The sequence below is a fragment of the Physcomitrium patens genome, chromosome 7, assembly GCF_059467195.1.
Source record: "Physcomitrium patens ecotype Gransden chromosome 7, ASM5946719v1, whole genome shotgun sequence".
NCBI classification, from domain to species: Eukaryota; Viridiplantae; Streptophyta; class Bryopsida; order Funariales; family Funariaceae; genus Physcomitrium; species Physcomitrium patens.
The window spans coordinates 7,472,429-7,496,737 of NC_143416.1; the positions used below are offsets into that span (position 1 = coordinate 7,472,429).

General features: G+C 32.8%; 2 protein-coding genes and 1 long non-coding RNA gene across 7 annotated transcripts; 2 read left to right on the forward strand and 1 right to left on the reverse strand.

Moving 5' to 3' along the window:
- LOC112284891 (uncharacterized) lies at positions 1–4,172 on the forward strand. Of its 4 annotated transcripts, none has more exons than XM_073535408.2 (5): positions 41–284; positions 580–1,000; positions 1,557–2,316; positions 2,465–2,905; positions 3,757–4,172. In XM_073535408.2, exons 3-5 carry the CDS (start codon positions 1,635–1,637, stop codon positions 3,957–3,959), a joined length of 1,326 nt encoding a protein of 441 aa, XP_073391509.1. In that variant the 5' UTR covers positions 41–284; positions 580–1,000; positions 1,557–1,634; the 3' UTR covers positions 3,960–4,172. The 4 variants fall into 4 exon arrangements, with proteins under 4 accessions (XP_024380999.1, XP_024381001.1, XP_073391509.1 ...); XM_073535409.2 differs by having other exon boundaries at positions 42–284; positions 1,667–2,316; XM_024525231.3 differs by lacking the exon at positions 580–1,000 and having other exon boundaries at positions 1–284.
- A 450-nt stretch (positions 4,173–4,622) lies between these two features.
- Positions 4,623–11,069, reverse strand: LOC112284890 (phosphoinositide phospholipase C 1). 2 transcript variants are annotated; one of them, XM_024525229.3, is made up of 9 exons: positions 10,740–11,069; positions 10,130–10,350; positions 9,687–9,822; positions 9,280–9,420; positions 8,444–8,820; positions 7,310–7,574; positions 6,442–6,513; positions 5,798–5,906; positions 4,623–5,621 (listed from the first exon to the last, which is right to left on the reverse strand). In XM_024525229.3, the coding sequence occupies exons 1-9, from the start codon at positions 11,067–11,069 to the stop codon at positions 5,131–5,133; spliced, it is 2,142 nt and encodes a 713-aa protein (XP_024380997.1). In that variant the 3' UTR covers positions 4,623–5,130. The 2 variants fall into 2 exon arrangements, with proteins under 2 accessions (XP_024380997.1, XP_090107989.1); XM_090251863.1 differs by lacking the exon at positions 10,740–11,069 and having other exon boundaries at positions 10,134–10,275.
- LOC149988541 (uncharacterized) lies at positions 10,355–11,000 on the forward strand. Its single transcript, XR_016504157.1, has 2 exons — positions 10,355–10,403; positions 10,693–11,000. It is a non-coding gene; the product is annotated as an uncharacterized LOC149988541 (long non-coding RNA).
- Positions 11,070–24,309: the final 13,240 nt, after the last annotated feature.

The window sequence follows — 24,309 nt, forward strand, 5'->3', positions numbered from 1 at the left end:
GGAGAGGAAGGGAAGGGAAGGAGAGGGCGAGGGCGAGGGCGAGGAAGGAGGACACTCTTTCTCTTTCTCTCTCTTTCTCTCTTAGTGAAGTGCCTACTTGTCGCGGTTAGGGCTGGGTGGGTGGCTGGCTGGGGTGGCTGTCTCGTGCTCTCGTGTATACCCTCCTCCCCCCCTTTCCTCCCGCCCTACCTCAGGGCATAGCTTCATATCTACTCATGCTCCCCTCTTTGATTGCAACGCTACTCCAGGGTTTCTGATTCTTCTCTTCTCGGGACTGGATTCAGGCAAGCACGTCGAATTATTCCCTCCCTTTCTATTGTTTCGGATTGTTCGATTTCTGTTCTGTCCTGGAGTGGCCGTCGCACGGAGGGCCTCTCGTTTCTTCTAGGTTTACTAGGGGATCGTCTCGTGTCTTTTGGTGGAAGACCAATAAATTCGTAGGTTATTCGGTGTGACTCACTGAAGGCGAATTGGTGGGGGTTGCGTCAATGTTTTTTGCGTTTTTTGCGTTTTTTTGCGTTTTCTTTTTCTTGGAAATAGTGGCATGAGGATCTAACAATTGTCAGCCGAAAATAACAGGGTATGTGAAACCAGCGCGAGCGAACGTCTGCGTCGTTAGTCTCGGCCATCTGAAGGCATACTAGTTATGCTCATACGATATCATTTTTTTCATGTAGTATAAAGTCTGGTGTTCAGCCTTTCTGGGAAATTTTTCAAAGGCAGCTTGCTTTTCTTGTTTTCCAACCTCATCAGTTCCCGTATAGTAGCCGCACTTAGTCGCATGCCGCAGACTGCTTTCAGGATCGTAGCTGAGGATTCGATAAAATTTTGCGGTTTACTTAGAGGGGCCGATTTATAAAACTTCGAGTCAGAGCACGATTTTTTTTTTCAACAATCTTCGCATCCAACTATTTTGATTTTAGATACCCTGTTTTTAGTGCCGTGTATTAGAGTTGGTTCAAAGACAAGTTTGAGCTGGTTCATTCTGCTGTACAGCATGGTAAGTGTGCTGCATTTTATGAATCAAGGTGCTGTGATGATGGTGGAACTTTGTGATGATGAGTTCTCCGAAATGTTTGGCGGTGAAGAACCTAATTAGAAGTTTAAGAGGCAGGGAAGCAAAACCGTCTATGGTTGAACATTAAATGTAAATCCTAATTACTTTTTAGAGTCGTAAGATCATGTAAGCACATCTCAGTGGTTTTAGAATTTCGATCAAGCACTCCACCGTTAGAAGGCATGTAGGTTTTATCGCTTTTACAACCAACAACTTGTCGGTATGGCACGATCATTAAGACCAGAATATGATACGAACCCTTACAATGTTTGTATTGATTACTTAAAATATTAATGTAAATATCTTTAAGCGTCCATATCCAAATTCTTGTGCCATGTTCTTGTGTGCGAGTTTATTTTTCTTTTGAGAATGCCTGCATTGCGTCTCATGTTTTGAGGTCCTGAGGTTCGGACTGTGTTCTTTTACTTTATTTTGTTGGTCTACTATATTTGTTGGTCATTATTTTGAGTTACTCATACGTGTTTTGTGAATCTTGTAGTCATTCGACATGCTCGCTTGGGTGCCTTTAAGGAAATAGTTTTTAAAAGGGAGAGAGTGTGCGTGTTCAACGGCAGTCATGTCATTCATGTCTGTCCCTGCCTTGGACAGATTGCTTGAGTCATCAGAGATCGATCCGACCGCAGTACCATCATGGAGCGCAAGAAATGACAGAAGAACTGCTGTTAGTATGTCACCATTGTTTTCATCCCATCTTCATCCCAAGCCATCATCACCTCAGCCAGGCATCTCTCCTACTACTTTCTACCCTTCTCCATATATACTGAGTTTCAAACGGCAAGTCTCGGATGGGACCGATGGTGGCATTGTAAAGGCGACTTGCTATGGTTTTGACGAAGCGATGCAACGCACCAGCGGTCAAATACGTGAATTGACTTCTTTCAGGGAGAGGAGCGAGGTAGCATCAGACTTTCGAAATAAAGTGACGAGTAACGACGTTGTGCTCAATGAGGATGTGACGCTGCCGGTTGGGGCAGTTGAAGACGATATTGCTGTAGAAGGCAAGTCGTGGGAAGGGCAAGAGAATTTTCGGTTCCAGAACACTGATAATCTTGAAAAGCAGATGAGCAATACGGTAACGGAGAAAGTGGAAGTTAAGTCCAATGGATGGCGGAGGCAAGAGTCTGGAAAAGGGTCGAGAAGCCGGAACATGTCTATTGGACACCAGGATAGTGATTTATCTTCCATGTCTTCATCGACTCGAGAAGAGTTTTTTGACGCTCCAGAAGAACCACTTGAGGGTATGATTTCTGCTTTCAATCAGTTTGCCTGTTAAGTTGTGATAAGCTGTTCAAGGCTGGTAAGGATCGATGTGCTTACGCCGAAGTGTTAGGCTGCCGGGAAATAATTCATCTGTAACAAAGGAACTTGTCTTTCTTGCATCACCAGGTAATACTAGTGACGAGGACAGTTTGCGAGGGCAGAGGACTGCAAGGACGAAACCTGATTGTAGACGTGACGTAGATGTTAACTTAAATTGGCAGCTGGATCAAGAGATCAAGCGTCGAATGGCTGCGGAAGATGCCATGGCAGTTCTTCAGCTTCAGTGCTCTGAAATGGCGTCTCACCTGATGTCCGTAGATGGGGGAAACCGGGGCTTGATTGATTTAGGTGGAAGTAGCTGGGATAGTAGTTCCCTGGCTCAAAAGCTGGTGGTTGCACGGATCGTGGCCGCTTCTGTGGCCAGAGGAGCTGCGAGGGCTGAGGTTGGCGAAGAAATGGAAAATGTGGTTGCGGAAAAGAATCGTGAAATTACAAGACTGCGGGATAAGCTGCACTATTACGAGCTTGTGAATCAGGAGATGTCTCAACGCAACCAAGAGGCTTTCGGTAATTCTCTGGTGACCCTATTATGGACATTTGAGTTGGAAATTGGTTGTTTAAAATGAACACATAATTTAGAACTTTAGTGCATGGTTTGAAGTGATTGACCGACCGACCTACCTGTGTAATGAGCGAGAGGCTGTTGTGGTAACTGGTCGATGCTATGTAACACTTGCTCGACAGAAGCTTTTTTTGTTTTTTTGTTTTTTTTATTTTCTAATAGTAAATTCTAGGACTAGGTTGTCTTAGTATCTAAAAGGATAAAATGACCAACTAAACTTTATGGGGGTTAGGTTGTTTATGTGAATTACAGTACTAGCTCGCAATGGAGAAGTACGTGATTAAATTTTGTGATTAATTGGTTTCTTGATTGAGTTGGACATGTCAACGTTGATTACAAGTCATTTATACATATTTACTGCTCGTTTTAATTTTTACACATTGTAGGGACTTCCTTTGTCTCAGGACAGTACGAGTAGTATTCTAACATACCTCTCACTTGGTGTCGACAGTATTTATGTTTGAAGTGAGGTTAGCTCTGAATGCTGCATTCCTTTTTGTTTGGTTTTCCTCGTAGTTTTTGGAGCAGATGTTGAGGAGTTATGTCGAATTAGCTTTGTTGTAGTGAGTGGGCGACGGGCTCTTTTTCAAGTCTACGTCCTTCGTCGAACTAGCAGATGCTTAAAGAACTGCCTGGTGTGATATTCCCGTGTGAGTCGTCACAAGGGTGCCAAGTTGTGGCGAGTAGTGGACATCTTTGAAGATGCGTTCCTTGGCTCGAGCTAGTATCTTGTGGTAACATGGAGCAGCAGGTCTCTAGTTGGAAAGTATTGCTCATTAATGTTCGTTTGTGGCAGAACTTGCAAGAAATCGGAGGCACATGAGGCGAAATCGGAACCAATGGCTCACGGTCTGTGCTGGTAGTGCAATTTGCTTAGGCATTACGGCACTAGTGGTGGGCAAGTTTGTTCCCTGGGCTTCCTCTAGATTTCCTTCTGGAGCTGTTCTGCAATCCCATTCGCGGACAGATATACATCATTCTTTATCTCATGACGCGTGAGCTTTTGAATTGCACTCTGGTTGACATGGATAATTAGGGACTCTTTATCCACAACTCCGGGGCTTCTTTCGTAGCCCAATGTTATTTCCATTATAGTCCCATTACGGGAACCAATTTTAACCAAGTGATATTCCACGTTGGGTATCACTCATACTTGTTTCTTGATCACACTTTTAAAAGTTAGTAAATACGATTCATATGTATTCTTTTGAATCTGATCTGTCACCAATCTCATCAGCAACTACGCACGCTGCCTTTTGTCTATTATTGTATGCATACAATGTGTTCTCATTGCAGCTCTCAGTACCATTGCGTCCCTCTCAACTGTGGACTTAATCTTGTTCGAGTGAAATATATTGCACTGTCATTTTGTGCCTTGACAGTTCCTTTGAGGCGTCTTCTCAAGACTGATTGCCCCACTGATCAAGAGAGAGAGAGTGAGAGACGGAGTGAAACTTGTGGCCTGTAATGAAGGCGTGCTTTCCAAGGAGGATGCAAATTTGCAAACCATCGATTGACAATTGATAACATCTCTTTCCGATTTCAATGTGATGGATATAAGCCAGTTGCAGGAGGAATACCGACATTTCGTACACCTCTAACTGTTTACCCTGTAGACTGTGTTTGTCCCGCGGTACCTATGTGAAAAAGGTGTTGCACATATTCAATGACGGTTTACTTCCTTTCTTTCTCTACTACATTTTACAATACGTGTCTGGATAGGAGCATTACATCAATTGTATAGGTATGGATTTGTAAAGTTATGAATCGGCTCTGCTTGTTCTAATCTCTTGAAAAGAGGATTACGCTGTTATTTTCTGTTCTTTAAAAGGTAGTACAAGTTCAAACTCCACCAACAATGAATGCTCAAACCAAATCAACGACAATAAGATTTCGATATACTGCTCCAACTACTGAATGAACACATTATGGCTGCTTGAGAGTAACAATCTGCTGATGATGACTTGCACAAACTATCACCAAGTCAAGTGAGAAGAGGAAAGAAAAAAATTAAACAACTGAATCACGGAGAAAAGAGATATTCCTGAGACTCAGGTTTGAATGTTCCCCAGTTGCACAACCCTGACAATCGTCGAACAAACCACGAAGAATGAGAACCAAGACGTGAGAGAATAATTGAGAAAACTATGGAAAAGCAGGCGAGTGTGAATTATGCAAGAGGTGAAGGGCGAGGCATAGGTTGAGGTTCTTCAGGGGCAGGACGAGGAGGAGGAGGAGACGAGGACTGAGATTCTTCAGGTGCAGGAGGAAGAGAAGGAGGAGGAGGCTGAGGTTCTTCAGGTGCAACAGGAGGGGGAAGGGGAGGAGGAGACTGAGGTTCTTCAGGGGCAGGAAAAGAAAGAGGAGGAGGAGACTGGAGTTCTTCGAAGACAAGAGAAGGAGGAGGAGGGGGAGGTTGCGAAGACGGAGGCCCAGGGTGAGGGTGAGGAAGTTCCGAGGGGGGAGCGAGGGAGGAGACGGCGAAGGACTGGAAGTGGCAGAGGAGCTTGGAGGAGCGGGAGGCGCCGGACTTGGAGCGTAACGCCACGGAGCGAATGCCGTAGCGCAGCTCCCTCACGGGCAGGCACGCCTGCCCGACGAAGTCATGGTTTCCCATGTCCCACTCCCAGCACTCCAGCCGAAGCACCGCTATCTCCGGCACTTTCACATCCATCCACATCCATACCATTCATTCACCACTTCATCCATATTGATCATTAATTCATTCATACACTTGACTCGAGCTCATTTATTCATCTACTCTTGTTGTGAGGAGGAGGAAGGGGACATGGATGGATGAGAGAGAGTTGGGTGGGAACGAGAGGGGAACGACAAACCTCGGAGAGGGAACTCGAAGTGCTCGTGTTCCCAGTGGGGTTCAATGCAGTTGTAGATGACTTGGGTTTGTCGCTTGCTTGCATCATTTTTCACACCATGCACAGCAACCTGACACACCACCACCACCCCCATCTCTCATTCTCTTTCTCTATATCACGGCATTCCTTCTATATCATAAATTTCTATTTATATTTATATATACTTATATATACGTATAAATGCTTACATCATTGAAACATATGGAAGGAGAACAATACCTGGAAAATTTAAGCAATAAGAAACATTTTGATAAAATGAAATTGAGTGAGAAGTCATATTCATGAATGTTTATAATTTATGATTTCTTATTTGGTATTTTATGAGTAATTTGGTATTTCATGTATTTTTTCTTCTATTGAGCTACTTTTATTTATTTTATTCAATTTAAAGAAATTGATCGAAATTTATTATTTACTCTTTGAGTATACTTCTAAATGATGAAAGTCCCATGAAACCAATGAAGAACTTGATAATATGGATTTTTCAAATGATAAGTTTTAATTTGAATAAGTATGAATAAATGTTAATCATATTCAACCAACTCTGCGAATCATGTGTGAATCACATGAAACAGATGGTTGTAGAGTTTTTCTGTGAATCATACCTTTACATAAAAATCAGGATTTTTGAAGAAGTCAAAGTTTCTATGCCAATTTGTTCCTAACAATACCGTGACCTGCAAACAATGCACACTGAAGGTTATTTTTGTCAATCCTATATAAAAAAAAAAAAAAATATATATATATATATATATATATAGGGCTATTAATTACAGCATTTCCAGTTGACCAAAACAGTGGCACAATAGAAGCACAAACACAAAATCAATTGTTGGTTTCAAAATTTTCTTTTATTTTTTCACAAAGGTTTTAATATATATATATATATATATATATATATATATAAATATTACAGTTAGATGTCATTATTTCTATAATTTCCATGAATTTGAATCCACCATAAGTAAAAATAAAATTCTGTACTCAGACAAATTATTGTTAAAATAAATTTAAGTTTGAATATCTTCATTTGTTTATACTCTCAATTTTACTTTATTTATTTACTTTGTTGTCTTCAAGTACCCAAAAAAAGATTCCCTCTAAGATATGTATTACATAATAACATATTACCATATTAATCCATTGGTATCATATAATCTATTTGGAATTGAAAACTTTCATTGCTCTGTACATCATTTGAATTCTATTTCAAAATAATATTGTTCGTATTGAGTGATTCAATGCTAACAATGGGCGATGAATTTAGACACTATTTTGTGTTGTCGATAGATAAAATTTTATTTATTTATATGTTTTATTAAATTTCATAGAACTTCCAAATTATCATGTGATATCTTTGTATGTGCATAGATATTACTTTTACTTCCTAAAATTTACACACAATGGAGTTCCATTCATTTGCAAGTAAGCAAAACAAGTACAATGTTTACAGGTTATGACTTAGAATAGTACCCTCAGAATCATCTTTATGGGCAAATTTAGAATATCTTCATGAGAGAGTGAAAAACCAGGCAAAAAAATGTCGGGCTTTTTAACATAACCCGTGTGTCCATTGACTTGGAAGAAGCCTTTGGCCAACCAAACTGGGCGGTCTCTCCCTTGGAGATTGAGCGCAGCAATTTGGAAGCCATGGCTCCATGCCAACATTGGATCTGCATTGGATGAGTTGAACCGCAACCCAAATGGGTACACTCTCCCCAAATTCATCTTTGAATATCTGCCCTTGACACATCCAACCACACAATTTGAGAAACAATCTCAAAAAGAAACAAAAAAGAAAAAAAGATATCACTTCTTTGCAACTTTCTTACCATTGCATCCAATGACACTTAAACTTTGTTTATTTACTTCGTTTTTTTTTTCAGCACATATTTGACTCTGTGATCTTTGAAAGCAAATACAATAATACAATGTCAACCATTACGTATGATTTACTAAGCACACTACCCTTTGAGGATGTCCAACACATACACACACACACACACACATATATATATATATATATATATATATCCATATCCTTGAAAAGAAACAGATGATTGCTTTGGTTGAGCATCATATACAATTGTGTGTACATATATACACACACATACACACACACAGTCACTCACATATACATATATACACACACACACATACGTGTAAAGTTTCAACAGAATGAACATAACTTCAGACGGTATACAGATCCAGAACTCGAGTCAAGCAATCCTCTGCTTCAACTAGAAAACCCATGATCTCATACGTCCACACACACATACAACATACAAAGAAACAACATAGTAAACATAAACAAACAAACGAACACACAAACAGACAAAGCACACACACACACACAGGATTGACTGATTGATGTAATTCACAGCTCCTCACAGCCCTGGCGGTGGAACAATTGCAGTGAATTTGGCGGCGTCGCCGGCGTCATCGAGGTCCACTGTGTGTGTGTGTGTGTCTGAGTGAGTGAGTGAGTATGTGTGTGTGTTTTGAGGTAAAGGTGCAGAGAAGAACATACACATTCAGACAGACAGACAGACAGACAGAGTGCGTTGGTTGGATGCAGTAGGGGAGGGGAGGGGGAGGGGGACGGACTCAATGAGAGAGCCGGGATGGCGGGCGATGAAGTGCTGCAGCTGAGGCTCGCTCAGATTGGCCATGATCGCCCGGTCCCCGCCCACCAGAGGGCCCTCCTCGTGCTTGGCCTTCTTCATCTCCGAGGGCTTCGCGCAGTACAGATAGATCAGCTCCTGGAACTCCACCGTCTCCGGCACCTCGATCTTCTCCACCAGTAATGACTTCCGCAGCACCTTCGCCGCCGTGTTGGCCACCCTCAGGACCGCCTTCTTGTGCGCTCGCTTGATGTGCTTCTTCAGCCGTTGCGCGTGCCGCGTGTGGTCGCTCGTCGATGCGTGCGCGTCGTCCAGTTCGTCCGTGGCCAGGACTTGAGCTGCATTAGGATCAACTGCCAGCTGCCCAGGAATGTCAAACACTACACTACGATCGCATGTTGAATGCAACAGTTCAAGGATCTTCAACAACCTCTCACCACAATGCCAAAACCCAATTCCCCGCATGGGCTTGTTTGAAATCCCCTTATCATCCTCTCAGCGACTTCATGGCTCGATTGCAACGGTAGTCTATCGGGGTTCATGTCATCCAGATCCACGTTCTTTCAACTGTTTTGCGAGCATCTAACTCTCATTGGAAAGATCATGCTTTTGCAAACAGTGGAAAGAATACCAGAAATGCATGCACACTTCGACGGAGGAGGATTTGCGACGATAGACTCTCAACTTTTCAATGCATTGATGCTTTCAGTTAAATTCCACACGAGCAGTATTTAGATTTCTCGATCTCCCATAAACACTACCACATCCACAATTTATGTAAATAAATAAATAAAAATGCCAAAAGAGTGGAATACATACTTGGTCTTCAATTGTATCACTGGGAGGTTGATCTGATACGATGATGAAACCCTTTAAGACTTCAGGTGATTCGAATTGAAGAGGAGGCCTTTGCTCTCTGGAAGGATAGAACAGACTCTCACCCAAAATCTCACGCAGCACCTGAAGAATTGTATCCACCCAATGCAAATGGATGTTCATATTCTCCTCATCAATGTTGTGTACCATTGCTTTTTGTTAATCACACCATTCTTCTTTATATATATATATATATATATATATACATAAATGATGGTTTTTGGTACAATCCATCACAGTCTTTACACTCAAGGAAAGGAACCAAAACTTGACAGGTGATGCATGTCATTGATTTAAAACAGTAAAAATTCATTGTAAGAGAAAAAAAAGAAAAAAAAAGAAAAACTCACTAGAGCAGCTTTCTTCTGCATTTCAGCTCCCATGTGGTTTTCAATTGTGATGATCACTGGATACTGGGATGCTATAAATGCATTCTCTTTTATTGCTATTACACAGTCTTTGAAGGGGATGGCACTTGTCAATGTACTGGAAAAAAAACAACCCACACAAACATTATCTCTCTCTCTCTCTCTCTCTCTCTCTATATATATATATATATACATACATACATACATACATACAGAGACACATAAACACTAACACACTTTTAATTTTTTGTTTGTTTTAAAATTCCAAAAAAAGATCCATAATGTCAATCACAATGACATTTTGTTTATTGTTTTTTTAAGAGAAACATGTAAAAGAAAGATATAAAACAAACCCACAACAAAAAAATTGGGGTTCTAGTGGGGGAAATAGAAAGGAGAGGAAAGGTGATGATGTGGCAGCATACTTGCCATGGAGAACCACAATGTCATTGTTGGTAGAGCCACTCCAACATTGTTGCCCTTGTTTTTCCCAACAATCAAGTTCAATGACTCGACATCCATTCCGAAGAGCCTCTATTATTGGCACAATGCTTGATGAGGAAGTTAATTGGTTGCCAGTTAGGTATGAATTGTGACTTGCATAAATGTAATAATGGGACAATGGCCTTGTCATGTCATGTGTGGGCTGGAAAATATGGTTGATTTTTAATGAATCTATATACATATATAAATATATAGGTAGATACTCATGCCACAATCATATACATATATATATATATATATATATAATTATTTTAACTCAAAAACTTACAATTAAATCTATTTTTAGATATAATTAACATATAATCATTTTTATGAGATTTTATGTTTTTTATTACCGAAACACTTGTGAGCATAGATTTGTGAATTTAGCAAAATATTGAAATCTTTATATAGAAACAAAAAATCAACAGAATAATTATTTTTTAAAAAAAAACCCATATTTTTTTCTCATTAATTGAACTTTTGGAATATGTTTCATTCATAGGTTTGCAATCAATTCCAATATTATGCAAGCTTGTAAGAGAAACTTACAATATCTGTGTCTGAAATGGGAGGGTTCAATTTGGCATTCACCAAGTAGTTTGAAAACCCTAATAGATCCAGTTGCACACTTTGCACAGAGATGGAGAAATGGAACCCAGCAATTGCGCTCAAAACAGTTTGTGTGACCAATGAGGCCACTTGGTGTTCATCCAATCCTTTTTGTCCCTGAACCTTTTCCAAAAATGTTGCAAAATCCAAAGCATTCATGTAATTCTTTCCTTGTGCAGCTTCATGAAACATGGTTTTCACAATCTCCGGCGGAGTGTGTTGGAGTACATTTGGTCTTGGAAGTACACACTCACATCCAATAATTGTCATTTTTTCCAAATCTTAGCGTGATTGCTTTTGGTTTTGTACAAATATTGCACAAATTTGGGGACTCATAACTATACTATTGTAAATTTGAACCTAATCTATGTTTGTGAGCAGTCATGCACAAGTTTGTGATAAAATATAAGATTTTTTTAGAGTATACAACAATGAAACTTTTGATGTGAGCATTAAATGAAGCTTCAGTTTTGCTAGTGTTGGTACAGGTTTTTCTCATTGTGCATCCCAGAATATAGTTCTGAGAACAATGATTTTTTCTAATTTTTTTTTTTTTTTTTTTTTTTTTTTTTTTGCATTAAATGAAAAAATAATCCTCATAAAATTTCTTACTTTGGAAAGGGAAAGTAAACATCAAAGAGTTTTTACAAAAATTGCAGAGTTTTCAAGAATGTAACCAGTGTCTAAAGCATATGGTTTGTACATATATGATACAGATTTTGAATTGTGGTGGTATCTGCGGCTCTTCTAATGTGTATTTAATTACTAATAATCATCATAATAATATTACTATTATTATTATTATTAAAAATGGATGATAAAGTAAGTAAAGAAAGAAAATTGCAAAAATACATAATTGCAAACTCAAAGTTTTAGTATGATTTATACTTAAACTCTAATGTCAAATGTTATCCTAAACCCTTAGCAGTAGCCAAATTTAAAATATACAGTGCATTTTAATATTTTTTGAGCTTTGATGTGGTTCTTTCTAATTTAAAACATGCCATCAAGGTAATTTCAGAAGAATAAAGTATGTGATTAGTGTGTACACAGGCAAGTAATCATTTTTAGCTCAAAAATTGATGTTTCAAATCAATAAAAGCTCTTGATAATAGATTAGGTAAGATTTTTTATTAGTAGTTTTTCATAACTTCTTCTTTCTTGCTTTTTTATAAAAAAATATGACATTGAAATTTTATGTTTTTATGTTCTTCAAAAAACTAATTAAACATTTTATCTCAACATTTTTTTAAAATATAATTCTTATGAAGTTGAAAATTTTTGATTTTAAACATGTAATGCATTTTTTTTTTTTTTTTTTTTTTTTTTTTTAATGCCGAAGAACTTTTAATACTTCTTGTACCAAAACTATTTGCTTGATACCAAAAATAAAATTTTGAATCTAATAGCTTTAACTTTAAATTATTTGTAGTTTTTTTAATCCAAATTTATTGTTTTTATTTATTAAAATAGTATAAATTCTATAAGTCAAAATTTAAACTTTAAAACATCTTAAATCAACATACAATTTTAGTTATATTTATAAATCCATTTTATCAATTTAGGTAGGGCCATCATGTTTTCTATTATCAATACTTAAGGAGTAATATGTTTTTCATGTAGAATACTTTACTTATCTATTTTAAGTTCTAAAATATAATTTTTAATACTAAAATATAAATAATATTATTAGAATATATTACTCAGAAATAACAATATTTTTTTTTTGCTATAGTAGCATTTCTAGTTTTAGAATTAAACATATTAATTTTAAAACCATTTTTTTTCTTTCTTTTTTATCAAAATCCTTTACATTTATCTAATTATGAATACCTATGTGTTCATTTATAATTAATTTTATGTTATTTAATTCTTGTAATAACTTGTTTATCATGATTTTAAAAAATAAATTTATAAGTAAATAGATTTGTTATTTGCATAGTAAAAACAAGAAGTTTTAAGGCACTACTGTAAGATTTATTTTTAAATCTTAAGCTTTAATATTGTATATATTTTTTGATAATTAAAATTAATATATTATGACAAAAATGTAAAGTCCATATTTTTACTATTATTAAAAACTATCATCTTAAAATTTTAAAGCTTAATTTATAACTATATAACTATATAACTATAACTATATATATATATATATATATATATATATAGTATTATCACTACTATTATAATATATAGAATTTTTTAGTTTTTTAAAAATATAACCTATATATTATAGCAAGAGTTGTAAAAATAATCTTAAATATAAATGGTATGAAATTGCGGATGGAAAAGAAAATGTTTGTACTTAATGAATATGTAGAATATAATCTTTAAATCTTTTTAGATCCACAATCAAATATTTGAATCATTATGTATGTCATTATGTATAAATTCTTTAATATAATCTACACATATTCTAAATGTCTTTTTTGGAGATTAAAATTCCTGATAAATACTAGTATATCCTTTTTGTAATGCTTAAGTAGAATTATCATGTAGAATTTGATAAACTAATAAGAATCATTCTTATTAAGTGTATTTTTTTATTTTTTATTTTTTATAAAATTACTTATATTTTGTAATATGTACTTTGTAAATCCAATATTAAAGCTCATTTAATTTTTAATGCAAATATTTATTTTTTCAAAATTAATATGTTAGTTTAGAAACCAAAAAAATAAAATAATATTAATTGTTATAAAAAGAAGCTAGTATAACCTACCTTAATAGATCAATAAGTATGAAAGATATGAATCTAAACAAAACTTTAAAAAGATAATACTTATGTGATATTAAAAATGAAGAAACTAAATAAAACAAAGAAATAGATTAAAATAAAAAGATAAAGTTGTATGACTATTTCTAAATACAAATTAAATAGTCTTAAATTAGAGAGTCTTAAATTATGGCTAAAATACTAAAAAGATGTTGATAAGACTAAGAATTTCCTCACTCTTACCTGCTTATATACTTACTACTAAGGTCTTCTAACAACTTTCAAAGGATCACAAAGCTTATGACTAAAAAGCCAATATTTTAGGTTGTTTCTAACACGTCATTAAAAAAGTTTCTTAAAATAGTAAGAAATTATATAATTTTTTTATATTATCACATGAAATATGTATAACAATATAAATATTTAATTAATATCTAAGAAACTTCTTCAAAATTTCTTAAGAAAGATATTATCTACTTAACATGTTTCTATCTACTTCTTTTTATTTATATTTATGTAAGTAATATAGGCAATAGATCTAATAACACCTTTTATTATACCTATTTACATATTAAAAGATTAATGGCAATTAATAAAGATAACAATAAAGTTTACTTCTTGAAACTAATTACTATTTTGCATTAATACTTTTGATGTTATCTACAATCCAACATTAGTCTTTTTATAAAAAAAAACCTAATCTAGATGTTTATTCTTTTTATTTATATTTGTCAGATAAAATTTAAAAACTTATCTTAACAACAAATTTCCCCTTGTTTAATACTCTTTATTCTTAATGTTTACATAATTTGTTTTAAAAATCAGTAACTTTGATGCTAAAATTTTAATTTGATTTTTTGATTCTTTTTCTATAAATCCTTATACATAAAAAGACTAAAGATAGTACTTATACTTGGTTATATATGTCAAATTAATAAATGACATATTAAACAAGATATTATGCATGCAATATTTCTTGCATTGCATCTGTAAGGCAATCCGTGTCCTTCCTACATACAACTATTATTCAAATAACACTTCATACCACAATTATTTGTAAAAATACACAATTTATTACAATATGGTCTTTTATAAATAAATATTTATCTATCTGTTGCTATAATCTTAATAGCTATTGATTTCCAAACTTCTTAATGTAACTAAAAGAAGTTTCATTTTGTTGGTGAATATTTATTATTCTTTTTTATTTTTTTATTTTTTTAATGTAAAAATCATGTCTACGATTTATTATTCTTATAAAAGCTACATTTATACGAATTTCTTGTATTACCAATAATGTGTTCTTAGCTTCAAAACACACTATTAAATATATATCAATGGAGTGATTAATAAAGTTTATATCCTTCAAAGCATTATTTTTTATATAGTTAATAATCACAAGTTTCTTTTTGTGGAGCATATTGTTTTGGTTGATTGGTTAAAAAATATTTTGTGACGAAAAGACATGGTAATTTTAAAAGAAAAAATGATAAAAAATACCAAGAACATTCTATGCATTATTAGGTTAATTTAAGTATGATTTTTTTTTTATTGCTGAATTTATATACTTGAAACATATCTATAAAATATATAATAAAATTATTATATACACATTTTATTATTATGTAATACATTATCTATTTTAAGTTAAAATTATTTTATTTATTTATTTTTATTAAAATTATATTAATAAAATATTCAAATTTAACAACATCTAATGTTTTTAATATTAATACTTGAAAAGAATTGAGCTACTTTTAAAGAGAAATAGGTCTTTAAAAGTATATTAATAAATCTTGATATTATCAAACTAACATATTTGAATTAAAACATGATATTATATGATCTTATTTTGGATTAAATATTACTATAAAAAAATTAAAAATATTCATGTGAAGCCAAATCCATCAAGTGGTATTTTAGAGATTACATCAGAACTGAAATAAACATTATTTCAAAATTTTAAATGTTAAAACAAATTTAAATATAAAATAAAAAAAATATAATTTTTTTCTGGTGGAATCTAAATATTTTTTAAAATAATATAAAATCATACAGACAATTGTTATTTTACATGTTTAATAACTATAACCTCCATGAACTTTTAATGTTTGTAAAATTTAAAAAATTCAGGTTATATTTCAAAAAAAAATCTATTTAACATAGTTACACATAAGTTTGAATATTTTTGGGTTTTTGAAAAAAAATAGTTGTTTACCCATGGGCGGTGATGGTCATAAATGCATTATAAAACAGTAATTGTAAGCCATTAACATGACTACGACATATGCTTTCTTTGGTACGTTGTCTTGTGGTAACACTACTATATAGTGTAAAATAAAAATATGGATGTTATTATAAAAGAGCTTAGTAAAAAGATGTAATAAAAAAATAAGAATAAATAATAGAAGGATAGTAAAAAACTTAATCTTAATACTATCTTTTATAAAAGAGACCTCTATTTACTTTGTAGAGGCATAAATGAGTCAAATCAAGGTAAATGAGATAAGAAATTGATATAGGAATGTTAAAGAAAGAATTAAAAATATATTAAAGCAAAACTTACCTCAAATTACCAAAAATTGATATTTGAAGTAGACCAATTGTCATTTGGATTGAAAACAGACTCCAAAGCACAAAACCAAATACCAATGGCAACTCTAGTATTCTTTTGAAAATCAAAGAGCAAGATTTGAGAGTAAACTTGAGAATTTTTTTTAAAATATTAGTCTCATACCATTTGGATTAATATTGAGATTTTTAGAGAATTTCAAAGTTAATGATGCACTCAATGGATTTAGATTTTGAGAAATAAAAATATATTTAAAAATTTGAGATTTTTTTTAGTTTTATAATATGTTTATGGATGAAAATTGGAAAATTTATTTTTGTGCTTGTTTTGAATATGTATGAGAAATTTGAGGTCAATTGAGCAATTAGATTGAAATATAAAAGGATTTTTGTGGATTATGGTCTTGGAAATTTGAGATATAAGGTCTATGAGTGATTCTAAGATCAAGCAATATTTCTTAGTTGGATTGAAGCAAAAATTGGTGAGAGATATTAAGACTTGAATATCTATACATAATCCAATTTTTGGACCAATTGAATGCTTTAGTAAGGAGAAATTGGTGTTGAAAAATCAACATTCAAGTTGGAGAATGAAGGTGGCCAATGACTAAGAGGTTTTTGGAGCTATTCTTGTTATTGATATGTGCACCCTACTTCAAAAAAATTGTACTTGTTGTTACTTAGTTGTTGCAAGTTATGCAAATTTTGAGTCAAAATCAATAGTTCAATCATTAGTTATTAAAATTTTAATATATTATAAGATTCTTAAGATTTGTTTAAGATTTAAGGATTGATTAGGATTAATTTAGGATATAAGAATATATTAGAGTTTATTTAAGATTTAGTTAGGATTCAAGATTTTATTTTGATTTGATTAGGATTTGATTAGGATTTAATTGAGATTTAATGAGAATTTTATTAAGATTCATTAGAATTGGCCTAGGGTTTAGGATTTCATTAGAATTTGACCTAGGGTATGATTAAGATTCATTAGGATTTTAATTAGAATTTCAATTAGGATTTGACCTAGGATTTGATTAAGACTCATTAGAATTTTAATTAGGATTAAAATTAAGATTTAGTTAGAATTTAAGTAGGATATATTTAGAATTTTTATTCTTTATATATTTTTAGGATTCTCTATTTTTTCTTTAAAAGTTTTTATTTCTAATATTTCTCTAAGTTTATTTTTATTTCTTTAAAGATTTATTTTTATATTTTTTAAAGATTTTCTTTGAAATTAATTTAAAACATATATTTATTTCTTTTATAAATTTATTTAAATTTATTTTGGATTGATTAAATTTTAATTAGGACTATAAAGAGTTACTTAAATTTTATTTAAGATTCTATTAGACTTGATAGGATTCTTATTGCATTTCTACATATCTTCTATACATAGATTTTTGGTATATTTTTAAGCAAAAATACACATTATACAAAAATGATACTTCTATGCAAATACCATAAAGTGTATAAGTACTTCAAATTCAATGAATCATTTCTCTCTCTTTTATTCTTTCAAGCAACAATAACATATAGTTTTGTTTAGTCAAAATACTTGTAAAACTTAGCAAATTAGAATGCCATGTTTACAATACTAACTATTGAATATCTAAATTCTAAAAAAAAGAGAGAGTGTATTCTTCTAAGGATTTTTATAATATCTAATTTTTTTTAATTACATCTTTTATTTTTTTCATGATGGTGCTATAATTAATTATAAATAGTTTTAGCTATTGCAACTTTATCCAATTTCTTTATTATATCAAAATACAATAACCTTCAATGTCGCAATTTTGGCTAAAAATTTCTAACGTCATCTATGGTGATGACATTTTATCCTTCTTACTAGCTTATATTCTGATCTCAGATGCATTGATATGTTGTTGTTTTTTACTTTTGAAGGTGTTTGTCAATCAAAGAAGAAGTTTTTTTGATATTCATTGGAATATTTTACCATACATTAAAAGAAAAATTTTTCTTTGTATAATTTGACAATGGCTTTTGCAACGGCCTACTAAATATTATAATTTTTATCTTTGATTTTTTTACATGATTTTATATATCAAAAACCATTTTTTTCAATAATCAATTATATACTAGGTATTTTGCATGTGTATTTGGATCTTCATATAAATAATTACAATCCAAATTATTTTGAAAGTATTCTAATAGCATATAGTTTGTTGCTTCTTATTCTATAACCTTACTTTTCTTGTCATTATTATCTTTCAAAAATTCCTCTTTCAAACTTCACAATTCATTTTCATAATAGTTGATTCACTATAGGCTAAAACTAAGAGATAAGATTATAGAGATGATGTCAATTTTTATATTATTTGTATTTATCTAAATTTCTAATATTAGAAATTTTAGTTTATGGGTTAGAACCATGGACTTTGAGTTGTATCTTAGGACTTTTAGGATTTTCTATATAAATGTATCACATACTTTGATTAGTCCTTTGATATGCTCACAAATTCGTTCTCTAATCTCCATGTCATTTGATTTCCATCCTTGATCTTCATCTAAAATTCCAATATATTCACTAAATATATGATATATTATTGTATGAATTTTTTTTTCTTGCTAAATATTAGGACTTTATTTTTTTAATTAAATTGCATTAAGGGCAATGATGAGTACTTCCTCCTAAATCCAATTAATTCAATTTGCTTCAAAATTTTGTTGGATTGCTTTTGAGGCAAAGCATTTTGCTTCCAATCATTGGATTTATTGTCCTAATTCTTTGGTAGTGATTCCTCTTTGATCTTTGGCCTCACATATCTCTTGTCTCAACTAAGCATTTATAGCAAGAAGTTCATTGTAGCATTTCTTAGCTATTTTATTGGTTATTTTTAATATCACAATTTATTAGTATGTAATTTGGAGGATATCTTTGTCGACAAAAATTATGATTTGGGCCATTTTAAGTGCAATTCTAGTACTATCAAAAGATTCTTAAAAATCATGGATGATGTGTTTGTATTGGTCTATAGTACGTTATTATTCATTGATTTAAATGTGCAATATGAAAAGGTTTGAAATATAATCAACTATACTTGTCAAAGATAAGAATTTGATAAAGACAAATAAACAAGTGAGACTTCTATCAAAGAAAGATGACAAAATAGAAATAAATCAATATGTATATTAAGAAAGAAATTGGAATGGCTATTGATAAAAGATAAGAAAACTAGAGACCCTTGAAACTAGACTAGAAGCAAGAAAGGAATTGACAAGAGTGAAGAGGGCTTCATTCTTGTCTCTATATATACTATCTAACTAGGGGCTACATGGTGATGTTCTATAGGACCTCCAATATGTGTTGACTTTATAGGACACATGCCTTGACTTACAAGACAAGTTTTTCTATGTGTGGGCCACATAGTTAGCTTGGTCTTCAAACTAACAACATGTGTGGCACATGGCCAACTTGTTGACCACGTTTCTATTCCAAAAAATCAATTAAAGACACCTATAAAGTCAAAGCAATATCTATGAAGCTTCTAAAAAGCTTCCATAGCAAATATTATAGAATTAACTTATTTTTACCTATTTTTACTTACTTCTATCTATTTATATATGTAATTACTGACTTACATGTATATGTTCGTGATATTATCCTACCTTCTCGGGATGAGTTCCATAAAGGGCGGTCATTATATGTTGAGAAAATCTATGATGTGACAAATTATATTTGCTACATACTCTGATCTTTGTTATCTTCGAAGATGATTGATAGGGCCTCTCAATCATCGATAGTGTCCTATACCACAATGGAAAGACCACTTAGTTATTTGATCATTGTTGAGGCCTTCATAACTTCCTTCAAATAAAATATTTGGAATACTATCAGGAGTTGTTCCTACCTCGAGTAAAATCACCAAACATCGGGAGTCCCTTCCAAGGTCGTGATATCAAATGCATTGTATCTCACCCTCTATTTGATGAAGAACATGTCGTTCTTGAAGATCTTCATCTTGATTGCATTGTCTTGAAGGTTGTGACAATCATATTGTCTCATCCAGCAGGTCAGTAAACAAAGGCTCTCGAGTCGAATCTACTAGTTGTTAGTTCTCCATCTTCTCAACATCACAACTACAAAGAAGCTACAAATAAGGATTGAAAGTAGAATGTTATCTTACCTAGATCTTGTTTTATTTATAAAGAAGGTTTTTATCTTGATTTTGATGGATATTGTCGATGAAAAGCCTCCACCACCTTTGTTGCATTTGTAAGATTTTTTATTGGCTCCCATGTGCATTCACTAATATCATATTTGCGCCAATAGATAAGATATTCAAATTTATTTTGGTGCCGCCTTGAATCTAAGACTTCTTCCTCTTCGAACTCTTTATTATTGTCCACTTCTATAGGAGGAGGTAGAGCTTGTCTTCTTCTTGGTATGTCCTTTGTCTTATATGGTTCAAGAAGAGACACGTTGTCGTGATGTAATATGACTATATAGTGAAATTATAATCAAAATTGAATTTCTAATTAATATCTAATTATTGTAGTTTAATTATAATTTGAGGTATCTAAACATGGATTTTATAAAAGCCTCTTAGGTTATTTTCTTATCATAATAATTAGTAGGTTGAAGGTTAGTTAGTAATTTTATCTTTTAGGTTGTAGAGACTCTTCTATTACCTTAGAAAGACCATAAATTAATGAAATCAGATTAGAAGAGGTAAATAGTTAGTATAGTTGATACTAAGATTAAGTTGAGAGTAGGGTTGGGCTAAAAAATCCTTAGGATAGGATAGATTGATACCTGGGGATTGACCATTTGTGAGACAGGGTCGAAATCAGATCTCTAGCCACTAAAACAATGGCCTAGGGCAAAATAGGGTTTCATTTGAAGGTGGAAGGTTAGGATTTGAGAGCTAGCTTGAAGTTCTTTCCAGAGACATAAGAATTGTTTTGAGAGGGTTTTTGAGGACTTAGAAATTATTTTTCAAAGTCAGGGTTTGTATCAATAATTTGGGTTTTATATAATATAATTAGGGCTATCAATTTTGGCTAGTTTGTGCAATTGGCATAATATCTAGAGTTAAAAATTTGATATTTTTTGGATCATTGGGTGTTCTAAGTTTATACAAAATTTTGTAATAATCTAATGACGTGGTTTAGAAATATCTAGTTTTTAGCACAAGAGGATTTTAGAAGGTGGCAGTTTGAGGTTGGGTAGGATTTCTATGATATTTGAAGATCTATTAGTCAGATTAAGGTAAAAATTGACATGGTCTTGGAGGACTTAAAGATCAAGCTACACACCAATTTTGAAACAAAGTTAATAGTTGAAGAAGGAGAAATCATTGCTAGAATTTCTGCTTCACTTTTCAAGTTGGCGGCCAAGTGACATTGGTGTAATTTTTGGAGGTTTTCTCACAATCAAGAAATTGGATTAGACTAAAAATTCTTGAGCATTTAGAAGACTTGTATTGACAATTGTAGGCAAAATTCCACATGAAGTGGATGGTCAAATTGGATGTTATAGCTTTTTAAAGCTCACTAATTAGGATTGGAGTTTACAAGAAAAATCTAAATTGCTTAAATATGAAAGTAACAAGGTAATTGGAATTTATGTATGGTTAAGACTACTAAGAAGAGTGTTTTAAGCACTTTTGAATTGAAATTTAGATTATATTCTTCTCGCATGGATGAAATATATTATGGTTTTTTGGCTACTTGTGAAACATAATCGCACCTTCTATAGCTAAGTGCCTCATGCATTCCTGAGCAAAACAACATGAAATACAACATAAGTGGTGAACCTGACATGAAAGTTTGGGATGGAAGGTATTGCATTATATTTGTGGTTATTTGGAATTGATGGCGCAAGAAGGCTAGAAGGTTAAATTTGGAATTTTTGATGGAGCTTTGAGTGGAACTTCAAGTGGATCTTGAAGCATAATTTCACATGGAATTTCTACTGGTGAACAAGATATGTACCTTGACCCAAACACTGCAAAAATATTTCAAGCATTTATATTATTTATGCAATAGCAACAAGGTAATGATCGCAAAGAGGCTTTGGCAACCAAAGCATTGCAAGCAGTGATTAATAAGGTTGATCAATTTGATGGGAGGGATATTTCCAAATATTTAAGATATTATGTATAAGAAATGGAATTGAATCGCATTTTTGAGAAGGAGATGATTCAATTATTTAAGCTTGATATGATACCAAAGATAAAAGAGTATATAAGGTCTATTATGGAGCAATTTGGAAGTTCATGGGAGGTATTTTTACATGCATTGAAGGATGAGTGTTTTTTGGAGGATACTAATCGAGTTACCAAGAAATCATTCTTGGAATGGATTGAGCAACCTAACAAAAATTTGTAAGCTACAGAATTATTAAGAGAATTTGAAAGGTAATTTTTTAATTATCAAAAATAGAAAAGTTAACATTAGCACCAAACAAGATTGAATTGTTTCTTCAAGCTGCTAATGAAGAATTACAAGAGAAGTTAGAGGTTCTTCTTGAAGATAAGGAAGAAGAGGAAGGATTGACAACAAAGTGGAGAGCTGTTGAAGACGCTATTGGATTACTTGCCAAAAAAGAAAAGAGAAAGGATAGATTTAGTACTAGAAGAGTGGTATAAGTACCAAAGACCCCAATGCCTACTATAAGATTGAATGTGCCTATTGTCCAACCTCCATTAGCTACACCAAAGAAAGAAGATATAGGACTTCAAGAGATTGTATGAGGGATGCGAGATCTTCAAATCAAACTTGTAAGGCTTGAAGAAAAGACTTCTACAATAAGTTCAAAGGCTACTTTTAAACAAGGATATGTGCAAAGATGTATTTGGTGTGATGATGATTATCATTCTCGAAAAGATTGTGGTGAATTTGATGAGATGGTTTAACAAGACATTGTTTATTGGAAAGATGGAAAGGTTGCATTGAAAGATACTAGTGATCTTCTCCAAACCAATTCTGGTAAATGAGGCATAAAAGCATTGGTTAAAGATTATTTGGTAATACATGGAATTGTGGCAATAGAAGCTGTAAGTTATGGAACTAGGGTGGATAATGATGGCAGCCAAAATTTTATTGGAAATGTTCAACCAAGTAGACTTTGGTCTTCTACTATTTCTACAATACAAAAAGAGAAGATGCCACGGGAAGCTTTATTGAGAATTGTTGCAACAATTCGTGGTACTACGAGTTGGGAGGATCCTGTAGAAGCTTTATCAGTACATGCATATATTGCTAAAAGTCAACATGAAGCTTTAATGGAAGAAAAGAAGAGAGGAAATTTTGATGATTCAAGATAAGAAAATTCTTCTAAAAGGCAAATTCGAGGAGATAAGGCTCGTGCATAGGCTTCACAAGAATTGCCCACAAAGGATACTTCAACAATATCGAAAGAAAAAACAAAGGAAATGAAAGATAAAGATAAATTTATAACTTATAAACTACTTTCTCATATTGAAGTGGCAACATATTTAAAGGGAGTGCTTGAGGAACGTGTGCTCAATGCTAAGATTGAGTTTACATTGAAAGAAATTTTAAGAATTACCAAGAAAGAATTCCATGATGTTATTATTGACAGTATTAAATGAAAGAGGCAATTAATAGAAGAAGCTAGATTAAATCATAGTATTGATGCACACATATATGAAGGTGAAGAAGATATATTTGATAATTATTACAAACAATCAAAAAGTGAAGGGAGGAGTATAGAATAGGTAAATGAACTTTGTAATAAGTTACTGGTTGGTTATTGATAACCTTGAGAATTAGAGTGATAGTTAGACAGTTTAGTTGATAATAATAGGTTGTTAGTGGAATAAATAGTTAAGAATTCAAAGAATCATAACCTTTGGAATCTGTTGGCTGATGGTCCATCTTTTGGTAGGATAAAGAGGTTGAGGAAAGAGAGATCGGTGCTAGACTGTGATAGTCGTAAGCCGGGGCAAGCTTGATACTATCTCTTTTTTGTTTCTTTGTTGTTGACGAGTAATAGATAGTTTCTGAATATTGAGAAGTTAGTCTGGAGTGTCAGACTGTGAGAGTCGTAAGCCGAGATATTGAATTATGTGTGATGAATTGAGAAACTGAATACAATAGATAAGTTGGAGATCATATATTGAATATATGTAAATCGCAAAGAGAGTAAGTGAAAAATGAACGGATAAGAATATGGAAGTATTATTGAATTGATAGTTGTAGAATGGATTATAGGTTGAATTAAGACGGAAG